The sequence below is a fragment of the Ciona intestinalis genome, chromosome 9 (genome assembly GCF_000224145.3).
Source record: "Ciona intestinalis chromosome 9, KH, whole genome shotgun sequence".
Lineage (NCBI taxonomy): Eukaryota > Metazoa > Chordata > Ascidiacea > Phlebobranchia > Cionidae > Ciona > Ciona intestinalis.
Window position 1 is genome coordinate 1,991,808 of NC_020174.2, and position 21,931 is coordinate 2,013,738.

Below are 21,931 nucleotides of genomic sequence, written 5' to 3' on the forward strand. Positions count from 1 at the left end.
TAGCGTTGTTGGATTCGTCAGGCTTAGCTTGATGATCACTGCGACCGTTTTTAAACTTCCCGAGATTTTCTTTGTCGGTTGTACTACGAATGCTGTGAATATTGTAACATTAACATAATATATCATATACAAAACCTGACAGCACATATAATATATTTTAAAATTACAACAACGTATTATATCATACAGTATAGTCTCCAGTATGTAATATATAGTAGGGTGGGGGAAGATGGGACACCTTTTTATTCTATTTTCTCGTCCATTTGGTAGCAAACAAATAACAATTTAATGATTCATAAAACCGTATCCTCACTACTCCTATAGGCCGTTGTTAATTGTTTAAAACACGATAAGAATATTTAGATAACATGTGCTGAAGGTGTCCCACCTTTGCCCACCCTACTGTATAAAACCACTTACTGCCAAAAGCGTTAAATCATCTTATTATTTCTACAAACGGTTTCACTTTTAAAATGAAAGCAATTTACACCTCATATGTAAATTTATATTTTTACGTATTACACTAAACACACACAATATAAATATAATAAAAACACAAACTGTTACGATATTATATTTTAATTGCTGGAAAAACGACTAGCTATTGCTATAACATTTTGCTGCATTTTTAATACAGGTAACGAATACACGACTATTACTGGGTAACGGTTCCACACAATAGAACCTGGCTATCTCGTTCAAATATTTTTCTAGCGTGTCTTATATTGACTCTGTCATCATTCTAATACGTTTGCTTACTTACAAGTTTCCTATAAGTCACGCATTGGAACATTTACTGGGCTTTTTTGTTTAAACTTTTAGTTTCTGATCATTATATGTTTTAATAGTTATGTCCTATTGTAGAAATATCAATTTAATTTGGTGGGAGGAAACCAAAGCAATATCGAACTAACATGTTTACTTGAAACCAGCGAACATACATAACTCTAAATAAATCTTTACCATACACAACATACACCTATACTTTTTATATGGGTGAAGTCCTAAAGGCCAGGCTAAAATGCCAAAGAATTGGGACATTACACGTAGACATAATGATCAAACATACAATAAATCAAAATGTTTACCCAGATCTGACACCGTTTCCATTTTCTACAGACCTTCCATCTTTAGTCGACCTTAGCGAAGATCTCCAGTTTGTACTTCTTGTAAATTCGTCTCTTTCTGGTCGACTTGGACTGTCCATATGCCTACTGCTTGTTCGAAGCATGATGCATTACATGTAACAGACAAGGGGACAACCTATGCGAACTAGATTCTATATAACAACTTGGTCTTACGTCCGGTCGTTACGGGCCTGAGTAAATTAAGTGCAGGGTTAATAATTAAAGAACCGTTTCGGATAAGATACTTGAAAAACTTTATTATGCTGGAAAAATAAATAACCTATGGCAACGTGTATGAAGTAAGTTTGTGACGTAATAATCATCCTGATTTTAATTCATAAAAAAATCCAAATCTCCCTGTAATTCATATAAAGTTGCCAGTTTTAAAAAAGACGGAAAACAAAACAAACAAATTGTGACACACATAAACACCTGCGAAGTTATGTTAATTGCTCATATAACAATACAATGTAAACCGACCCCAATGTGTTTTATAACACGTATACGGAACTCCCAACACACTTTTATAAAGCTCTTGTATGGATATTACATATCAATATACAACATCCATAAACCTTTGTATTTAGAATGTACTACGTTTTCCCTTACCTAAATACAGCAACTGCTATAGGCTAAATCACTGAGTACCTCTATTTATTATAAGTTTATAACACATAACTGCAAACTATTTACCAAAACCAAAGTACAGTCGTAAGATGGTCTGCTAGTCGTCATGCATTAACCTAGACCTGTCAGGAAGAAAGAAATCTGCAGTTTGAATGCTTAAAGCGGTTGCGAAATCTGGACCGTAAGGTGCAAGGATTCGCCTGTCGTTTGAATCGATGCGGTCAGCCAATATAATGGTCGGTCGGGAATTCCTATTGTTATAAAACGCCTTTGTTCGCGAGGCAACAAACTAACTAACCCACAGCGGTTTGCGGCACTTGAAGAAGTTATTTGTTGGGTTTGCACCTTTTGTGATGAAACGCGAAAAGAAAGGATGTTTTTTGTTAAGATCCGAAAAAACTTGAGCTACACTGTTGCAAATGATAACTTTACGACCCAAAATTGAACTCGTCTGAATAAGCTAAAGATATGGAACCTCTACTTGATAAATTGTACATAGATAATGTATGGTTACAAACCCATTCGATTTGTAATACACTGTCTGAACCTGAGACATTAGGATTATCTAAATAGCACTAAGTAATAAGCCCTGTCGCCTATGTATATATATCCTGTCCATAGACCACAGTGAACTTACTTCATCAAAGACACTCGGCTTGTTTTTGTTATTTTAAGTAACTATGGCGCCTTCGTAGCGGCGCCATCAAAAATACAACTCGTTGACCGCTAAGGAGCACTACAGTGACTACACTACACTACATGGCCCTTTAATATGGTTCCACATTGCTTTTCTTTGTTTACATTCGAACTTTGTCTCGAAAACTACGTCATCTCGTCAGATTGGATTACGATGGCACGTGACAGTCCAAGTGGGCGGCAATTGTGACGTCACAGATCGATTGTGACGATTTCAATCAGCGTAATTGAAACGTCGAGATTTGAATTGTAATTGAAAACAGGTACAAGTACCCACGTGTTTATACCTTAGACACAATAACAGAAGTCAACATGGCCGACGGTGTTTCATTCGTATACCGTTATATAGTGGGTCGGGGTAAGATGGGACATAGGTTCGTTCTTTTTTAACGACCCATTTTGTATTTGACAGAATGTTAACACTAAATAACCGTAGCCCCGCGACTCTAAAAGAGCATTGTTAATTTTTTATAAATACGATTATGAAATATGGGATTTCGATGTTAAAGATATCTCGTCTTACCCCACAGTACTATATTTCACCTAACAATGTTCTATCTGCTTTAATACGACTTTATATTCTAACTTATCTTAAAAATTAAAATTCTAAAATCACGACAAACAAAAAGTAGGCTATATACTTGTCTTCAAAAAAGTAGCCGAAAAATATATTCGCAACAGGCACTGGTACCTACATACCTCGCTTTAAATAATTCAATATGAGAATAAGAAGTATCGCCTTATGTAGCAACTGGTTAAGTGATGCACCCATGGGAGATAGGAGGAAAAAACAGGTGTCAGTTAGACGGTGCGTAAGAGGCCTGTCTGGACGGAACAATCTAAGATTACATTTAAAGGCCTCTCCTGGATTTTTCTCTTAACAAAATTCCACAAGACTACATATAGTAGAAAGCCGGTGTAAGACGGGACAGGTTTTCATTCTCTTTTCTCGGTCCATTTGGTAGTAAACAAAGAATATTTACGCAATAACATAACCATTTCACTACGACTTCAATATTAAAAAAACGTTGTTCATTGTTTATAATAGGAAATATGAAGCTTAAGTGCTAACAGTATCCCATCTTACCCCACATTACTATAGAGATAAGTTTATTACTTATTTAGTTGAATAAATTACTTTGTAACTTGTACTGACCTTTGTAACTTGCTTTTTTCTCAATATTAACTTCAAACCTGTGCAGTACCAACATTTTGGTTTCACTAAATAAAAAACACATTGCTAAGCTAAGTCCTATGCTATCTGCACATATGGTTTACAGCTGACACGTAAAATACGTTGCAGAATACGCCCATAGGTCACGTACAAACTGAACAGCATTACAGCTTTACTACTTCACACATAACGTGTCTTGGGGCGTAGACGGTGTAAGGCGAAAACTAACTTTTAATATTAAGCGCTAACCGCTCGACACGCCTGTTAATCTCAATGCATTTAAACGACACGTTTTGTATTGAAAAGGACTCGTGCACAACGTACTTCTAACAAAGGAAAATAGCTTTTTAATCCGGACATCCTATATAGGAGGAAAACTAAGTAATAATTGACCTTTACTGACGGCAATGACATTTACTGTAGAAGTTATAATTACTTATTCAACTCTCGGTTGGGCCTGGTAACGTACAATGATATAAAACTCAACGTACAATAATATGAATTACAGAGAATTCTATACTTTAATACAGTGTTCATTCCCGAGTATTGGATACGCATAGACCATAGACCATACGACCATAATCTAAGCCGGTGGTAATCAAAATACGTAATGCCAAAAGACGTTCTTGAAACCTCTCTAGGATTAATTTGCGACATAACAATTTTTTAAACCTATAATTTTCAAAAAACTTAAAAATCATATGTTAAAACTCGTTTATAAATTATTGTTAATTTAGCCACAAACTTTTTTATAAGTTCACAGCAAACTGTATAGTATAACGTACATATACTTTAAAAACGTTAAACAAAAACTCGACAAAATAATTCTGCACGTCCTGTATACTCAAGTGCGCCATTATGAAATGTACAGCAAAACAAATATAAGCAAATCGTTCTATACCTTTGGGAACATTCGATTGCTGCAAACCTGTTCAATCAATGCACTTATAGAAATTACTGACCATTAGTTATGAATCGAAATATGAACAACCACGGAGATTAGATGAACCCATAAATCCCATTGATTATAGGGATTTGTTTTACTAGTTCGCCATAATTACAATACTGTGCCGCTTACCCGTACGACCTGTTATTATTTGAACGACGGACGAAAGTAAATATTGCCAATACTGCAATGTAATTCGACTTTTTTGAAATTAAAATACAACAATTTAACATATTGCCTAATTTTATTTTAAAAGTTAGAAAAGCAATAATTTGAAATCCTGTAATAGGTTGGGGTAAGATGATTCATGTTTTTTTCTCTTTTATCGTTTAATTTGGTAGTAAACAAAAAATATTTACACAATTATATAACCGTTTATACTCACAACTCTAAACGAGCGTTGTAAAACCGATTGAGAAATATTCTGTTGTAACGGTATCCATCTTACCCCACAGTACTAACAACATTTCCAATACAAACAAAATTAAAACATAAATTTATAACTAATTCAACTATCTGTCGGTGAAAAACAAAAACGACGGATACAGTTTGATACTTACATTAATTTTGATTTGCACCTGTTAAACTAAATAATTACAACAAAATACCGCTGTTCATAATTTAGCTTTACAAATCAAACTAAAACAGGATGCCTGTATGACTGTCTATGTATCATTACACCATCAGAGTTTAATCACATAAACTTTATAATGACTGCTGGTAAACCGTCGTTAATTAACTGGATTTCCAATTGTCTTTCAACAGATGGATTAAAAGCAATAAAAAGAAGGGCCTTGGGCTATATGGGATAAATTATTTAGTTACCGCGCTCACGGAGTCGATGCTGTTCGTTCGGTAGACGCCTGTTATCACAAAATAATTAATTATTCACGTAATGATGCGATAGAAACTTGAATTTGATGTGAAGGCGTGCAATTGGGATTGTTAATTAAGCGTGTGTGTCGTATACATGTAAAGGTTGTTGGAATTAGAATTGACGCGTAAAATTTAATCCAGACACATTGCTGATGTTAAGATGGGATATTGTTTACACCCAAGTCTGATATTTCCTAATCGTATTTTGAACAAATAACAGCGCTCTTTTAAAGTAGCAGAGCTACTGTTATATAATTCTGTAAACATTCTTTGTTTACTACCAAATGGGACGAGAAAATAAGATGAAATGGCGTCCCATCTTCCCCCACTCTAGAAAATATGCATACCATCTCAGTAGCTTAAACTGTGAATTTACTTTGGAGTTTTTACGGAAACGGTTTTTTAATGATCATGTTTAGGAATTCAAATGATCAGTTAATAAAACAGTAGGTTCTTACTTCTTAGTAATCATTTTAACCTCAATCAGTTGAATACAGTACTCAGTAATCTAATTCCCAAGAGAACCTGGTTTAACTCCCGTGTTAAAACCGCAAGCGCCTTTGTGTAAAAGGCAAGTGGATACATAATTTAACTTCCAGGCGCCGTTGGCAGCCAGTGGTCAAAACACAAATCTAAAACCGGGAAGCTACCAAAATTGCGCTCTGACTCAAATGTGGGCATTTTACAACCGCAGCGGGAGGTGACAACGAATTGGTCGCGTCAATACAAAGGTCGTTTGTGACCACATAATAACACACAACAGTCGTCTGAACGGTTTGTATTCATACTTCGCCATCTGTCTTTAATAATCTACCAAATCAAATCCGCGTGTACGTGTATAAGCGGTGCCAACGCGAAGAATGTATAATATAAATATATAGTAAGATATTACTTGTTTTTATTCTCTTTTCACACTTTATTTGATAGTGAACCAAGAATATTTACATAATTTATAACTAAAGCACCTCGATTCTAAAAGAGCGTTGTTAATTGTTTAAAACATGATCAGAAAGTATTAATTTATGTGGTAATGGTATCAATTTTGTTTATTGCGTGACAGAACATAATAATTGTAATCATAAGTTTACAAAACAAAAAAAAGTATACACCTGCACTTATATAGCACTTTTATTGCATTCATATGTCAATATGACTAAAGGCAACTGACTTTTATGATGCTATGAAGATATAACACAGAAAACTATAAATCTAAAGCCCTGGTATACTTAGCACTGCTTTCTTTTCTACGACCTTTACTAGAGAGTTGGGAAATTTAAATGCACAAAAAGACAATGCATTTGGTCCCCATATCAATTATTTAAACCTTTACCAGCTTTTTCATCTGACACACTGCACTTTATAGAAGCAGAAAATCCAGTTAACCTGCTGTTAATAACGATGTATGATAATTACAGTGAGTATTTTATGATACATTAGTGCATATAGCTGCATTTACTGTGATATTTTGTACTGGTATTTATCAACAAAAGCAAAACAATGGAAAACCTCATACAGACTATTGTTTGAAATCTAAAATAACAAACAGGTCTAAACAATTGTATTATGAGATACATAGGGAACAGTCCAGCTGCTATATTTAAGGCAAAAATTGGGTTCAGAACAGATATATTGACCGGCAATTAAGAAAAGTCAGAATTACTAGACAGGATACGAATTAACTTTAGCTGCTAATTAGTTTGCTTCTCTTTATTGATTTAATAGTCAAGTACTTAACGGTAAACGTTCAATGTGCATAATATGGTTAGAAAGTTTAACAGGGCAAATATTTTAAGTTGTATTCCCTACAGTAATATATTTGAACTAGACTGTACTGAAACTCTGAATATAGTAGAACTATATAGCTGCTGTTATAAACTGGACGAAGAATACAGTTACTATGAGTCAGGACCTGGATACACACGATTCTACACTTGTGTTGTCTCGCAGCATTTTCAACGCATTTGCACCTCACGCCGAAGTGGAAGGAAAGCAAGTAAATGGATTTTGTGTTTCGCGCTGATCACTGAAGCGAAGATATGTGCTTAATCAGCCGGAAACGATTTAATAACATGTCCCCAATATTACGTTATCAACTGATTATGTACCATTTTCAATATGGATAATAGATACATTAGTTGCTACTTGCTAATGGGTTCCATGATTAGTATTTTGTACGAATTAGGAAGCAAATCCATATTATATATATATGTAGCAAAGGAAATTCGTCGAACCGCTATTTTATGTCTTGAACAGTACAGTTTGTTTCGACGGGGTTATTCAAAATCGTTTTAGATGTTCGCTTTGTATACCAATAGTGTATTATGGCACTATAGTACTGTGAGATAAGATGGGATACATTTAGCACATAATATCCTATATTTCCTAATCTATTTTTATCAATCAACTACGCCCTTTCATTATCGTGACGCTACGATTTTGAAAACCTTTAAACATTCTTTGTTTTCTACCAAATGGGACAAGAAAGGGGAATGAAAACATGTACCATTGTACCCTACCTACTATATGACTGTATTCACTCCCATACACCGTTGTTACGACTCCCATACACCGTTGTTATTTGTTTAAAACATCATTAGGATATTTGGATATTATGTGGTAAAGGGGTTCCGTCTTACCCTACAGCACTATATAGTATACCTGTATCAGGGTTACATGATTAAACGCTGTTTCCAGGAAGACTGCTTACGTGGGTGGGAAACTTGTTCCGATATCCACACAGATGAACTTGAATCAATTTGCGATGGAGAAAAGGCTTATTGGTAATATTCTATTGTACAGTAGGGTGGAGAAACACGGGACAGCTTTAGCACCTAATATCCAAATATACTGATCGTGTTTTTTAACAACGTTATATTGCAGTCGTGTGGATGGGGTTTAATAATTCTTTGAATGTTCGTTTAGTTACCAGTCATAAAAATACATTCCCAAATTTTGTGGTGTTTTAACATAGTCACGAAACATTTTGGTTAACCTAAATTAACATATTGTTGTAGCACTCTGCTTTTAAACGATGCCACAATCACTGAATTCAAATTACAAAACCCGGATTTTGTTGGAAGACCAACTTCAGCTGCCGTCTCAGTTCATAGAATGCGGAAGAAACCAATCGCTACAAGTCCAAGTTCAATGTGTCTTCGAAAAACCAAGTTAGTTATTTGTTAGTTTATCAAGCTATAGCATAGTTTTACCGCAATGTTTGTTTAACTTAGCGTTTTGTAAAATAAACACATCCGTTTCTAACGTTTAAACTTGGCATTTGCCCCAAACTAGTGGTCACCTATAGGTTGTTCACACTGTCGTACATGCATTACAAAAAAAACAAAAAAAATAATTACTTATAAAGTTGCATACGTTGTAATTTGTAAGCGGGCACGAGGTGTTTGAACAGAATACCTGTGTTATAACGACTGTCTTTTTACCACCATACAAAGATAAAGAGCAAGCGAAACATTCATTCATTCATTCTCACATTTAGCATTGGCGTAAGAATTATTATTATATAATGGCGACAGAATTTTTTGTTAAAGGTAAAATATTCACTCCAATTTACCAGGAGTTCACGTTGTATTGCGAGCACACCGAACCTCAGTTCCATCTCATCACGTCGCACACCAGCTGACGGTAGCTTAACAGCGCCACCGAGCGGTAGAACAGGCATGGGGAGCAAACGTAACCACCGAGCGCAATCTGATCCTTCTTTGCGATACGTGTCCAAGTTTCCAATGCTATTTCATGGACTTAAAGATATTTCTTACAAATTCCAACACTTTCAACATCATCAACAGCACATTGAAAGCTACAGGTCTGTAAAGTACTGTAGTAGGGTATAGGGTAATATGGGACACTCTCTTTCTCGTCTCATTAACAGCCACTGCTCCGACCCAGTTGTCACTAATGCGTTGTGTAAATTGTCAAATGCCAGCTATACAAAAAACTAATCATCCACAAACTTACATACGTGGTAACTCGTAAGCTGGCACGAGGTGTATGAAATGCAACACCTAGTATAACGACTGGAGTTTTCAAGCCACGCGAAAACGAAACAGGTTACACGCATTCATTACTTAATAACACATATACAATTGCAGGAGTTCTTACACTTATATATTGATCCGTAACTTCCGAGAGTTGCGTGCAAGTGGTCTCGCTGGTGTTAAACTACACGCTGCACTCAGACTCAAGTTATGCAGCACCAGCAGCAAAAAGTATACTGAGGATATATGCAGGGTAAGATGAAACGTAATATTTTTGTTTTTTTTTATTTTTTCGAATACGGTAACGAACAACTTTAGTGAAAAATAACAATAAAATATGAAACAATGTTCATAAACGCCGTGTACGAAACCCTGTGTATATGTTTAGTTTAAATACTCACTGTTAGATTTAGTAGGTTGGGGTAAGATGGCCTATGTTTCAGTCTCATTTGTCGTCCCATTTGGTAGTACACAAAGAGTATAGTACTGTGGGGCAGGATAGGACATAGGATACCGTTAGCAGTTTAGTTTCATAATTCCTGAAGTTTTTTTTACAATCAACAACGTTCTTCGAGTCGTGGGGATGCGGTTATATATTTCTGTAAATATTTTTTTTTACTACTAAATTGGACGAGAAGGAAAGTGAAAACAAGTTACATCTTACCCCACCCTACTAAAGAATGATGTAACCATATCCTCACGACTCTAATTGAGCGTTGTTATTTGTTAAAATCACGATTACCAATAAATATTAAATATTATGTGCTAACGGTTTTCATCTTACCCGACTTACTGTATGCTTATAATGTCCTATACGTTAGGGGTTGCTTCACACGCATCGAGATTGCCACCACCACGCCCCTAAATGTTCAGCACCACCTAAAAAGACAGCAGTTACACCACCACCCGTAGTTTACTACAGTGAGAATTGTCCAATTGGTCCAGTGCTTTATAATCGAACTGGAAGTGGTAAATCCACATCGAGTAAAGGAAGCGACGTTTTACTTTCAACCGGTAAGTGAAATATAAGTGCGTACAATATAAAATAAATTTGTCATCACATATATATGGGTCACAGTATAAAACACTTTTTACTTGATGTCTTGAGCAGCTGGTAATATGCAGTCTCCACGGTATTAAAAAACACTTTAAAACGACAATTTCTAAACCCAAACATAGCTACTAACCAAGAGCACTCAGATTATAACCAGCACTACATTTTGCATTCGGCAAACCTAACTTTCTGTGGCTTAAAAACATTTTTTTGGGACTTAAAACTATGAATAAATATTACTTTTTTATCTACGCGTAACAACGATAGTCGTTACAACACTGGTGTTCTGTTTCGTTCACATCGTTTCATACAACTGTGCCGGGGATATGTCATAACACGCTCGTCTCCAAGATGAAACGTTTTTTTTTATAGTGAACCCTTCAGCAATATGTGGGGGGTGCATGAATGTACCCAAGTCAACCATGGAGGTAAATAACCCGATGGTTATTAAGTCAAGTCAACAACGACCGTTTGGTGAACAGGAGACTGCTGGATATAAAGTAAGAGCTTATTTATGTGTGTCGTATGGACGAATGAATGTAACTTGTTTTATCCTCTCGCCCGAAAACGACAGTCGTTATAACACGGGTGTTCTGTTTCATACACCTCGGTGTTCTGTTTCATACATGTTTTGTTTCGTTCATACACTTTTTCTGGGTAAGAGACAGGCGGACTAACTACTTTGCTATGGTGTCGGACAAATAATCGCTCAATTTGGGGCAAATGAAGCCATTATCTTTTTCGCTAGGGTCACAAAGCTTTGGCGAAAAGTCCGAAACCGTGGAAACCTCAGAGTTCCGAGTTCACTGGTAAACGAAAAACAAACCAATCAAATCAAATGTCGATGGTTGTTGGGTCAAGGTATGGTGTATATAGTAGGGTGGGGTAAGATGGGACATATTTTCGTTCTTTTTTGTCGTCCTATTTGGTAGTAAACAAAGACTATTTACAGTTTATATAACCGTAGCACAGGCACTTTAAAAGTGGGTTGATAATTGTTAAATATGCAAATGCAATCAGGAAGCGTGGGATTGCGGTGCTAACAGTTGCACATTTTAAAAGGCTTGTATAGTGTATACCGCAATAGACAGAGACTAATCGATATCCTAACAACACATTTGCTATCAGTGCATTCGGTGGAAGTAAACAAGGTGGAATTCGTAAAATGTCTCCTTTGGGAAGAGTCCCTGTTGCTATAAGAAGATCTTCACCATCAATAAGAGGGAAGAGAGATCCATCAGGAACAGCGGTGGAAGGAGGTAACTATGACGTCATAATAATTAGTGTGACGTAACACACGTGTAAATAAATTGAAATGGTGAATACCCCAGCATAGTTCGTACCCGAGAGGATATGGATTCGAGACTTACTGCTACTACCAGTTGGCACGTATGTGTCTTTCTAAAAGATATTTAACCGCAATTGCTTAAACCCTTATGGGGTCTCTTAATTATCCGACATATTGCAATAAAAACAACATTAAACAATAGTCACCCAAAATGTTACATATGCAGTAGGTTAGAGCACGGGTCCCTTTAAATTTTAGGGACCCATGCGGTAACTTTTAAGCGAATACTAGGTATATTAACAATCCTATTATAACAACTGTCGTTGTTCCATTACACAAAGATAAAACAATTTTCATAAATCATTTGCAATATTTGTTTTTTTAGTGAAATACCTTTCAATTGCTATGGCAACACACACTGTAACGTCACCATATTATCGTAGTAACGAAGGACAAGACGATAGTGTTTCTATGTTATAAAGATACCACAATTTCTCATGTTCTTATTTATTGTTTATTTCAAGTTACTAATTTCTTATATTTATATAATATTTTTTTATTTTAAGCTGGTGGTAGCATTTACATTGCGTTATATTGCTATTTTGTTGCTAAAATAAATTGAATTTCTTTTTCAAATCATTTCGATACCATTCACTTAGTTTCGAGAATTCTTCTCGTGTCATCCGGAATGTTTGAGCAAAATCTCTTTCAGAAAGATATCTCTGGTAAAAATATTTAGAAAACACGATGATAAAAATGTTGGATTCTTTTATTTAAAATGTAGGCCTCGAAATACAAAAATAAACCTAAAGAGATTGCTAAAGAGCTGCCTAATTGTAATCGAGTTAATTTAAACAATGAGTGGATTTTATACAATATGCAATCTGGGATAAAGAAATGTGTGACGTAGTACACCACTTGATTTTTAGACCACAGTTTGCTGATTACCCTACCACCCAGGGTGCTACATCCTCTAAGTTATCAATAGTTTTATTATTGCCCCTTAAGCTTTTTGCCCAATAGATGCATCAAACACCATCAGTGACAGACATTATATATCTTTTGGTTACTATAGAAGCACCTAACCAAGCCATGACTTAAATATTTAACAATGGGAGACTAAAATTTCTAACAAAAAATATGTTACCTCTTTTTTTGTTGGGTCCACACCTTGAGGACATGATGTAGATAATTGTTGAATTGAATAAACAGGCAACCCATATTCGTTGTCCAACAATCTTTTCACATGAGCTGGTGTTAGTCTCTCTTCTACATTATTCTGTTTTTAACATGTATGTTTTTTATATTTAGTTTTTCGACTGAAAAATGCTCAAGTGACATTTAATTTAATACTTAGAATTAAATAACACTGGCAAAACTAATACAAAACGTATATAATATTTTTTTGTCCACCCAATTTCCAAAGCTACGTTTTACCAAGCTCCAAGTATACTATGGATCAAAACAATTTTTCGTTTCAACAGTCAAAAGGTGGTATTAACCTAAGCCTTTTTTCACTTACTTTTGGTTGTTCATCCTCCCAGTTTGGAATAAAGCGAGTAAATATGTTTGGTTCACTCCCTTCTTTTACAAGTAGAACAGCAGTTTTCATATCTCCCCTGTTATAACTTCTTTGTAAATAACGGAAAGCTATTGGGAAGCTGCGTTGAGCCAACTCTGAATCTACTTTCGATCCAAGCCAAATATAAACCTACAGAATTACCATGAACCAATGTTAACAATTCTGAACATATAAATTTAATCAAACTTATGAAACACAATGTCAACAATCACGAATATATAAATTTAGTTAGGGTTATTCCTGGTGCTCAGTGGTTAGGCTTTGAAGTTGTAATCAAAGGATACCAAGTTCGATTGACAATGATCTGCGCAAGTGCTCTTGGATGGGAAAACACTTACTATAAATTGTGTTGGCCTGCCTAAGTTACAGGTCCCATGAAAAGGAAATCTTACACTGTAGGATCTCACATGAAGAAAAGAACTAGATTTTTTTGAAAAACCTATTTCTTATATCAAGGTTTTAGCACTTAAATCAGTTCAAACAAGGTAACAATACGTTATTGCTATTAAATTATTTTATCTTGGTATATATTGACAAAGATATTTACCTCATCATAAATATCAATCAAAACAATATCTTCAGAATGTAAATCATGTCTTGATATATTATACATTTCCTTGAAATAATACTTTCCATTGTTTTCATAATAATAAAACGTAACAGCTTCTCTAACTGTATCAGGATCCTAAGAAAATAAATATTGGATTATTAGAAAATAACAAAATATGTCACAAGTAGAAAAAAATTGATACAATTGAAATTTTTAAAACACTTTTTTAAAAAGTTGATTTGAGAAAATCTCACAGTTTTGGTTTGTTTATTTAATTTATCATTGTTTTGTCTGGTGCTGTGGCTCAATGGTTAGATTCTTACATTGTAACTAAATGATACCAGGTTTAATTTTTGACACTATACTGATGGTGTTGGCATATGTGTCCTTAGGCATATAGCATATGTAAAATATGTACACATTCTTTATAACCTTTGGTACAATCTTGTTTGAATATTCCTTCCTTCCACCCAAAGCTGCAAAGAATTCATCAACCTCATTCCCTTCTTCTAACACCCATAGAGGTCTAAATGATCAATAAAGCTTACAGTGACAATTTCTACCATGGAACAGATGATAAAATCATAAAAAGCTTGTTGTTTTGACACTTTATACCACGTAACAGACTAAAAGGCAAAAAAGCTTGTTCATTGACAACATGAAAAATAAAAACTGTAATTAATTCTGGGAATCTAACCCTGACTTTTTGTGGTTATAGAGTAGAATTAGTTTGTGTAAATAAACATAGTCAGGATCCAGTGCTACGAAATACGTAACAGACAAAATTCAAGTCCAGAAAAATATAAAGAGAAAGTTATTACTTGTTTCCCAGCATGTTATTTGCCATAATGTGTCCCATGTCTCTCTGATCACCTATACATCCTTTACCACACCATAGAAACACAGTGTTTGGTGTGGTACATATGTATGGGTAGTTGCAATTCAATGAGCTTGAACTAGATCAAAAATATTTGAGATAATTTTAATAAACCCAATATATAAAACTTAATTTAAAATCTATGTTCTTGGGCAAGACAGGATTAATGCTCCAACCATATCGTCACTTACGGTGTGTTTAAACTGAACAACCATATAAACACCAAAATAATTAAACTATGAACAAAGTTGCATATTTTATTGATACCTGTTTTATAATTATGTAAAGATAAATAAATGATATGAATGGTAAATTAATATATATGTATATTAAAAGCCGTATTTGATTCCAAAACATCAACCATTAAAATTAGGAAACAATATTACTAAAACTTGACAAACCTGCATCTGACTTGAATAGCTTTAGTGTTGTATATATTTGAACCTCTTACAACGTACAACGTAACCCCAGGTACTTTGTCAGGGTTAGGGGCGGGTGGGTTTTCTTGATTTGATGACTTGGGGTCACTTCCCTGTTGTGTTGTTTAGATTTTAATTGTATGTGAGAATGGATAAATGAATGTGAACTTGTTTTATCCTAACATGGCAGGAGAATGAGAGTCGTCATAACACAAGTGTTCTGTTTCGTACTTATCCTGACTGTTTACATGTTACTGCGTATTTATTTTGTGAACTGCATAGTTGGCAATTTGGACAACCCATTAGGGACCAATGGGTTGGGGCAATTGCCGTGAAGTGTTTTAAATCCTAAACCTCTGGGTTAGAGGCATGTATGCTAAACACTGTGCCAGAGCTCCGGACACTAGTGTTTTTCAAGTTGTGAAGAAACACTTGAAAAAAAGTATCCTTTAATAATGGAGTTCTAGGACACCTTACATAACCACAACATACCTTCAAAACCATGAACTTCCCTTTAAAAAAAGCAACAAAGTGAGCAGGTTCTTTGCCAATTTCAACTCGGCATTCTGTCGTTCCATCAAGACGAAAGTTTGAGTTCAGCCGAGATCCTCGTGTAGGGGTGGATAGTAAAGTGGAGGAACCAGATCTACGTCCCTGTTAAATAAAGTGAAACTTAAAACATTTTCCATTACAAAGGTATAAGCATACAGTTCAAATATTGACATGCATAATTAATATATCAGAACTCCTAAGATCTGTTTATTATTTTATTACTAAACATTTTGTGTACTCCAAAAAATGATGCAGCATACTCGGTGTTGGGGTAATGAACCAACTATGGGCTAAACCTTAGGTCACATAGCATGTCTGGCTAAAAGACATCACTCCCATAAAATAGTACCCAAAAGATACACCAAAAAACATATGTAACATATTAGTTCATGCAAAGACACTCATGTTGTAAAATGTTATGAAAACCTTTACATTTCTGAACCCAATTTAATAAAAGGTTTAAAAAATGGACCTCACCTCCCAGTAATACATTATCTTCATTTCCTTTCCAAACTCTTTGAATGTATATCTCACAATATAACATTCACCACTGAAGAACTTTCCATACATTGACGGGTCAATTGGAACCAATGATTTCTTGTCAATCAAAAATACCTTAACACAAAAATGAAAAGTGAAATTATTGGGAAAAAAAACCTAACTACACCACACATGAAATAGGCTAAAACATTAATAAAAATTATACATATATTTCTATATTTAAATGCCCCTATGTTTTGACAACTATTTTTCTTTTTTTCATTCATTTATGAGATCTATGCAAAAAATCAAACAATTAGGTATCTTTGGAACATTAAATACAAATGCACAACTATTAAATAATTTTGTCTTGTTCTGCAACATAGTTAGGTAGGAATTTTTCAACATGAATCGTAGCATAATATAATAATACAACCATAATACTGCAGTAATGTCATACCTCCAACCTTCCATCACCAGCACCGGGCATTTCAGGTTGATCAAATCGAGCAACTTTAAACGAATATCTTCGATCGGTTAAACGTCCTGATATAATGCAAGATATTTACATATTTAAATACACTTAGAATGACTTCGTGTGAGCTGAAAAGCAACTTACACAGGATAGTTTGAATCAATTGTAACAGAAGCTCTGGTGCATTTGATAAATTTAATTTTTTACAAATACACTAATTAATAAAATATATACTCTGGTCAATGTATAAGCAATACATGCATTAAGTGGCAATGTACTGTTATGATTAGTTTTTAGGACATTTAATACTCTCCTATTGTTAACAATAGGCCAACAGACAGATGGTACAAATTAAAGTAAATTTTAGTGAAAAGTTTTTCTATAATGCATTACAATAATGATATTAAATAATGCAAGCAATACGAAAGGTTCCATACTACCACATGGGAAGGGGTCAGCATCCCAATCTGAAAAGAGAGCAATGAACTCATCTGTCTCTCCACCGTCATCTATTATTTGAACCTGGGTGTCTAACGGACGTTTCAATTGTTCAAGGTAATTCTGAAAACAAACATTTATCCCGAATGCCTTATTTTCAATTCATTAATATTTTTTTAGGAATGCGTACATACGGAGTCATGTTTCTGTAATATTTAGTATATGGGGTGACATTGTTAAAATGTTGTTGCATTCATAGCCATAGCCGTCAAACATAGGGACCAAACATTAATGTGACAAATGGAATAAATTCTGCTTGTTTGTATACACATCTAACAGCAGAGTACAACTTGTTTTATGCATAAAACTAGGGTGATAATACACTTGATTTCACACCTTTTTTCAAAATTAGGATGAAAAGTCCTCTAACATTATGCCTTGGCAAATCACATACAAACTGAAACAACAAGATCTACCGGTCAGAGATACAAACAACAGCAACGCACCATACACAATAATACCATAAAGAATTGTAACTGGAGGGTAATGGGTATAACAGTAAAGGTGGTAGAATACATATAATTCCCAAACCAATATAATTCCCATTTGTATTATATTGTATACTCACAAGGATAGCGCTCCAAATAATGCTCTTTATATGAGGGTTGCAATCCTGACCTATCCACAAGAACACTTTCTTTTTTCCTGGCACATCAATCATATAACATTCCTATAAGATAACCAAGCATTATATAAACTGTTGTTGCTAGTCATAATTTAAATCTAATAAATGTCTAACAATTTTTTTTATTTCTATATAAGTGGCCTTTATCAGAGAAAATACATTTCATGATGTGAAAAAGAAAAAGCTAAAGCACACAAATGAATCACACAATGAATTCAAGGTATGATAGCATTAATAGGCCACGGCCAAGAGCTTACATCATTAAGTAGAGATCGTTTATTAAGTTGTGGCCATCGTTCTTCATTCAATTCCACCAATAACCCTTCACCTTTTTTCAGACTACAAAATTTGATTTATGGTTATTTTTGGAAAATATTTATTTTCAGTATTTTTTTTTTATAAATATGCAATCTATAGCAATAGATGACAAAATCTAAATGTATTTCCTATGGAGAAATTTAATAATAATATATATATAACTTTTATTTAATCTGACTTGTTAAAGAAAGTTCAATAAAAAAAATAAATATTTATTGGACACATTTATTTTTTAAAATGAAATATTAAGATAATATTTACGTGAAGATAACAATTTCCGACAATTCAGTTTTCTTCTCTTCCTTCACTTCTTTTGCTGGAATTGAATCCGGCAGTTTACCAAGCAGTTCCTTAAACAGAAAGTTTATTTTTAAATAAATGTTCAGTTTTTTTTTATTTTTTTAGGCACCCAAGTCATATTGATCAGTTTTCATTCAACAGTGATTCTCTTTATGTTATATTACTTTCTGCACATAACGTTTGTTAAAATTGGTATACGTGCCCATTCATTAAAGCTCCACTCTCTTGTATATTACAATCATACTCACATTTTACGTTGTGCTAAAAATGGAGAATAAACTAAAGATACTACAGGTTGGCTTATCACAGTAAGTAAAAAACCTTTAATAAATCTTGAAACAGAAGATTGACTGCTATGCTATCTTATGTAAACCAAGCTACCGTCTTACTTTGAAGCGAGGAAATTATTTGACTTCAGAGATAAAGAAAGGGGTTTCCCTTTCACAGCGAAAACTGCTTACGATATCTATTGACGCAAAGTGCGTCATTTGTGTAAAACTTGGTTCGGGCATAATATTTAATCCGGGACCAGATATACTTACTTTGAGCATTTTGTTATCTTTTTGGTTTTGAAAATCATGCACGGTGTGAATATAACCGAGTTCCTCTCGGTCGAATGTCTTTATCATTTTTGCCAACATCATTCCCTGCGATTATGAGATTTAAATCGTGTCGTGGTATTATTAATAAACTGGAACTTGTAACGACAGTCGTTATAACAAGGTGTTTCGTTTTATACACCCCGTGCCAGGAACTTGCCCAAGGACACATACGCCCGCAATGGTAGCAGCGACGAGCCTTGAACCCATCTCCTCTGGGTAGAGGCATGCGCACTAACCATTTTGCCACGGCGCCGTTACATTATTTTAATCATAATTCACCTTCGCCAATTGTCGATCTGTACAATCATGACCCCTCCATATCATTATGACGTTGCCAATATCAATGAGGAAAACGTCATTACGTACAAAACTCGACCATGCGAAATCAACTTCTGCAGCTCGTGTGGGAAACTCGCCATTGACGTGGAAGATACGTTTGACGTGAAAATGAGGAAAACCTTCAGGTTCGTCTTCACGAACTTCTCCACGTACATATCTATGAATACCACACATAACAATGTATAGACCAACAGTAACACTATAGAATAGATAAAAAATACGGGGCAATGCTTTCCAGAGTTTTGGGTTAGTGTACCGATATATAAATGCTATAAATGGTCACCAGCAAGCTTACATTTGCTGTGCTAACTCGTACACGGCGTGAGGTGTATGTGAAACAAAACACGCGTATTATAATGACTACCGTTGCCTCGCCACGCAATGTTACCATGTTACTTTAAATAAGGAACGTAGTAACATTTATTCGTTCAAGTTTATGCGTAAATGAAAGTCCCATGAAAATAAGCACATATAATATGGGCAATACCGAACTCACATAAGTCCACGCTTGAAGTATTTTTCAAACTCTGTACTTTCAAACCCTTGAACTTCTCTGTATTGAGTAGTAAGGCAAGACTGCTGTGCGTAGAGTTTGACAGTGAATTCCGAAGCTTTGTCTATATTATGTGTTAAGTAAAAGTTATAATTATTCCATTAATTTGGTACAAATTTAAACAAAATTAAGGCAACATGGAAAAAGATTGATGTTCATATCAATAACATAGTAGGGTAGGGAAAGACGGGACACCTTTGGCATATATACCCAAACTGATCGTCTTTTAAATATTTAACAATGGTCTATGTGAGCCGTGAGAATACGGTTTACCATAGTATACTGAAGTGTATACTATGGTTTTACACTTCTTTGTTTGCTACCAACTGATATGGGGAAATAGAATGAAATGGTGTACCCCCCGCTATACTAATAAATACTCATTTTTTAAACAGCTGTTTGATTAGTCTTTATATGGATATAAGTCATCGAGCTATGCCAATAATTGACAGATAATCATACTTTAAAATAAATGCAACACATTTACGTTAAGTGGTATAGTAGTACATATACGTAAACTGTTGCTAGTTATGGACGCGTCACTATAATTGGAGCCACTTAGCAATAATCGCACTAACTTAAAATCGTCACTAATGACATGCTAAAAGATCCGCTTAAAAGATGATCATTTCACAATTAGGCTATACATAGTTCAAAGTGTGTATTGTAATTTGGCACCTGATTTTCGCAGAAGTTGTTTAACTAACCATATATAGTAGGTTGGGGTAAAATGGTTAATGTTTTTTCCGCTTTAGCGTTCCACTTGGGAATAAAGAAAAATATTTACAAAAATATACATTCGTAAGTTGTTAATTGGTAAAATCATGGTTTTAAAATATGTGATATTAAAGAAGCAGTATATATATTACCCCAATTATATATTTGCTAAACGGTTTTGACCTGGCATTATTTTATTTATTTTTTATTATGATCATAAGGGGGCCCAGAAAAAGAAACTTAAAAAGTGATCTATCTTGCCCCGTGTGCCACCTTGCCCCACTAACATTCCGCTTACTTCTAATAGATCTGGAGGACGTCTTTCCTGTCCAGTAATGCAGAGACATCTTGGTGACCCCGTTTACAGAGGTGTAAGTCTATAATACATAGAATATTGGGTACATGTTAGTTATGCGAAAGACTTCAGTTAAATGAATGTAATCTTTTTCCTCGCGTCGCCGGAAAACGACAGTCGTTATAACATGCGTGTTATGTTTCACACATACATCTTGTCAGCTTACGATTTACCGCGTATGTAACTTTGTGGGTGAATATTTGTTGTCTTTAGGTATGGCTGACAATTTGGACAACCCAATAGTGACCAATGGGTTGGATCAGTTGCCATTAGGTGTTTTTCCTACGGACACATACGGCCACAATAATACAGTGCATCAATTTTACTTACCCTCAGTATGATATAGGCGTGGCTTTCATGGAAAACACCATAACTCGACTTCGGTAGAGGTATCAGATTATCAGGCTGAGAGATAAAAACAAATTAGAAATTTCACCGCTTTCACAAATACACCACGCATGTAGTAGGGTGGGGATGGGACATTTATCCATTCTAATTTCTCGTCACATTTGGTAGTAAACAAAGAACATTCAAAGAATTATAAAACCGTATTCTCACGACTTTCATAGACCGTTGTTAATTGTTCATAACACGATCAGGATATTTAAATATTATGTGCTAAAGTGTACCGTCTTCCCCACCCTACTAAATACCTTTACTCTCCAGATCTGTAGCCCGTTCTTTACACCAGCATTATCCAGTTGTTGTTGAAATTCTTTGGAAACAGTTACACTCATATTAAGCTTTTTAATACTATAGCAAAAAGTCGCTAAAAATCTAAACTTTTCACACCAAAATTGGCGAACAAAAAAAAACTAGCCTCTACCGCTGTGTATTCTTGCTAATTGTATCAAATTCGCGTTTTTGTTTTTCAGCTACAAAAATGAGCAGTGCGCATTTTTCGTC

General features: G+C 34.7%; 2 protein-coding genes across 3 annotated transcripts; one reads left to right on the plus strand and one right to left on the minus strand.

The window, feature by feature from the left end:
• Nucleotides 1-1,091: 1,091 nt before the first annotated feature.
• Nucleotides 1,092-12,419, plus strand: LOC100187417. The gene is made up of 10 exons (XM_002125168.3): nt 1,092-7,439; nt 8,141-8,226; nt 8,461-8,613; nt 9,021-9,269; nt 9,556-9,694; nt 10,263-10,455; nt 10,868-10,995; nt 11,244-11,356; nt 11,624-11,754; nt 12,169-12,419. The coding sequence occupies exons 1-10, from the start codon at nt 7,344-7,346 to the stop codon at nt 12,261-12,263; spliced, it is 1,383 nt and encodes a 460-aa protein (XP_002125204.1). The 5' UTR covers nt 1,092-7,343; the 3' UTR covers nt 12,264-12,419.
• On the minus strand, nt 12,287-21,885 carry LOC101243495 (villin-1-like). Of its 2 annotated transcripts, none has more exons than XM_026835795.1 (20): nt 21,679-21,885; nt 21,356-21,430; nt 20,969-21,047; nt 19,897-20,017; nt 19,341-19,557; nt 19,002-19,106; nt 18,421-18,509; nt 18,099-18,180; nt 17,785-17,886; nt 17,159-17,279; nt 16,704-16,789; nt 16,241-16,378; nt 15,704-15,865; nt 15,194-15,324; nt 14,737-14,871; nt 14,348-14,441; nt 13,913-14,050; nt 13,306-13,494; nt 12,931-13,062; nt 12,287-12,505 (listed from the first exon to the last, which is right to left on the minus strand). In XM_026835795.1, exons 1-20 carry the CDS (start codon nt 21,760-21,762, stop codon nt 12,392-12,394), a joined length of 2,394 nt encoding a protein of 797 aa, XP_026691596.1. In that variant the 5' UTR covers nt 21,763-21,885; the 3' UTR covers nt 12,287-12,391. The 2 variants fall into 2 exon arrangements, with proteins under 2 accessions (XP_026691596.1, XP_026691595.1); XM_026835794.1 differs by having other exon boundaries at nt 17,156-17,279.
• Between the last annotated feature and the right edge of the window lie 46 nt (nt 21,886-21,931).